At 42.2% G+C, this 2500-nt stretch overlaps 1 protein-coding gene across 1 annotated transcript in view; it reads left to right on the forward strand.

Annotated features, from left to right (window-relative positions):
- Nucleotides 1-2500, forward strand: part of LOC134448820 (glycogen synthase kinase-3 alpha-like) — a 34631-nt gene that overhangs the window by 27023 nt on the left and 5108 nt on the right. The window contains exon 8 of the mRNA XM_063198480.1: nucleotides 1757-1852. Coding sequence (XP_063054550.1) covers nucleotides 1757-1852 — 96 coding nt within the window. The remainder of the gene's footprint in view (nucleotides 1-1756; nucleotides 1853-2500) is intronic.

Raw genomic sequence — 2500 nt, forward strand, 5'->3', positions numbered from 1 at the left:
GGAGGGAAACGAAATGCAAACAGCAGCGGCTACTGATAGAATTCACGCGTAAGGTTCAAGCGCAAAGAATGGGCCGTTTCAGTCACTGTCAAGAGTTGACACGCGAAGTCTCCCGGGAAATCGCAGATGTTTTTGATAGCGACGTACTATGTGTCGACAAGGCTTCCTTCATGCACCAAGGCAGAGAGAGAGAGTGTGACGAGAGAGACGCAGACGCTTCTGTTCGAAGCGCTTGCTAAGATGCCACAATCATCATTCGGAGCGATCCAGAATGGGGAAGGGCAAATCCAAGTTCACCTCGGTTTCCACCTAAACAAACAAAAATCAACTTATCTATCGATCTAGCTACCATATGAGTGTTTTATAATGTGAAATTGTAGTCCCTTAAAATAATGAATATTAAGTTATTTAATTTTGATTTCAGTTTGACATCCCTGGCTTAGTCATTCAGCAGGCGTTTTTTGCAGGTGCCATAGGCTTAAGGGGTAGTCAAGGCTGGTTATGGATTCTGTGTTCCCTATCCAAACCACGAAAACTTTGCCATAACTATAATGACTGCCATTTTTGTCATATCCTGTGTAGTATTTTCTCTGATTCTTCTAAAGACACACACACACACACACACACACACACACAGACTCTCACACACAGGTGTTGGGGGGCATTTGGGTGCACCTAGATTTTGTGCTGGTGCACCTGAAAACAATTTTTAGACAAAAGTTTTTTGCAAAAAGTTAGCAGAGCCCTGGTGGACATTGACTGCAGGAATCCACTTCAAGGTGCACTGCTGGTTCTTTCTCTCCTCTTACTCTCTGAGAAGAGCGACTTCTTCTGTTAAAAGTGCACTGCACTATTAGTTAACCATTATAAATGGCGAATTGTTGAGAAATGTTTGAAACATACCTGCAATAACTTGTACTAACACACTCAATGATGAACTTGTTAAATTATAAAAACATTATTAATTTGTGTTATTAATAGGATTTGGAAAGCTATTTCATTTCTGTAGTCAGTTTAAGATCGATGTTGTAATGGTAGTAAAAAAAAATATTGGAGGTAGTAAAAAGGTAGTAAAAGGTAGTAAATTCAACCTAGGAATATCTGTATGCACCCTGACACACACACACACACACACACACACACACACACACACACACACACAGGTCAGAACACACACACACACACACACACACACACACACACACACACACACACACACACACAGCCCGTATACCTGAGGACAGCGATGTGGATCAACTGGTGCAGATCGTTAAGTTTTACACACACACACACACACACACACACACACACACACACACACCTGAGGACAGCGATGTGGATCAACTGGTGGAGATTGTTAAGATCTACACACACACACACACACACACACACACACACACACACACACACACACACACACACACACGCACGCTTGCTGCATCCACACTCAGGTAATATTGTTGTGAGGATGTAATATATTGTGTGTTTGTGTGTGTGTGTGCGTGTTTGCGTGTGCGTGTGTTTCTGTGTCTGTGTCTCTGTCTGTGTGTGTGTGTGTGTGTGCGCGTGCGTGCCTATCTGTGTGTGTGTTTGTGTTCTGACCTGTGTGTGTGTGTGTGTGTGTGTGTGTGTGTGTGTGTGTGTGCGCGCGCGGTGTGTGTGTGTGTGTGTGTGTGTGTGTGTGTGTGTGTGTGTGTGTGTGTGTGTGTGTGTGTGTGTGTGTGTGTGTGTGTGTGTGTGTGTGTGTGTTCTTCAGGTTTTGGGGACCCCCACACGAGAGCAGATTCGGGAGATGAACCCCAACTACACAGAGTTCAAATTCCCACAAATAAAAGCCCACCCCTGGACCAAGGTACACACACACACACACACTCATACACACTCACACACACATACACACACACACACACACACACACTTGTGCACACACACACACACACACTTGTGCACACACACTTGTGCACACACACACACACACACACACACACACACACACACACACACACACACACACACACCAGAGCGACTTACATTCGAGGACATAATATAAGCACAGCATGCAACGCTTGGAGATGCAAAGTGCAGTCAAGAGTCAAGTCAACAGGAAATATACAGGACAATAAGTGGCGTTTATAATGTATAATATTTATAGTGTAGTTATTCAATAAGTGGCGTTTATTATGTATAATATTATAGTGTAGTTATTCAATAAGTGGCGTTTATTATGTCTAATATTTATAGTGTAGTTATTCAATAAGTGGTGTTTATTATGTATAATATTTATAGTAGTTATTCAATAAGTGGCGTTTATAATGTATGATATTTATAGTGTAATTATTCAATAAGTGCAGTTTATAATGTATAGGCTACGATCCAATTCGATCCACGATCCGATACGATTCGATATCGATCTTTTGTATTGCTGGGCTTTCACTTTAACCCATTTCTGCCTAGAATTCTAAGGCCGGTTATAAAAACCTAAATATCTCAGCCCACACAA

The sequence above is a fragment of the Engraulis encrasicolus genome, chromosome 5 (assembly GCF_034702125.1).
Source record: "Engraulis encrasicolus isolate BLACKSEA-1 chromosome 5, IST_EnEncr_1.0, whole genome shotgun sequence".
Classification (NCBI taxonomy): domain Eukaryota; kingdom Metazoa; phylum Chordata; class Actinopteri; order Clupeiformes; family Engraulidae; genus Engraulis; species Engraulis encrasicolus.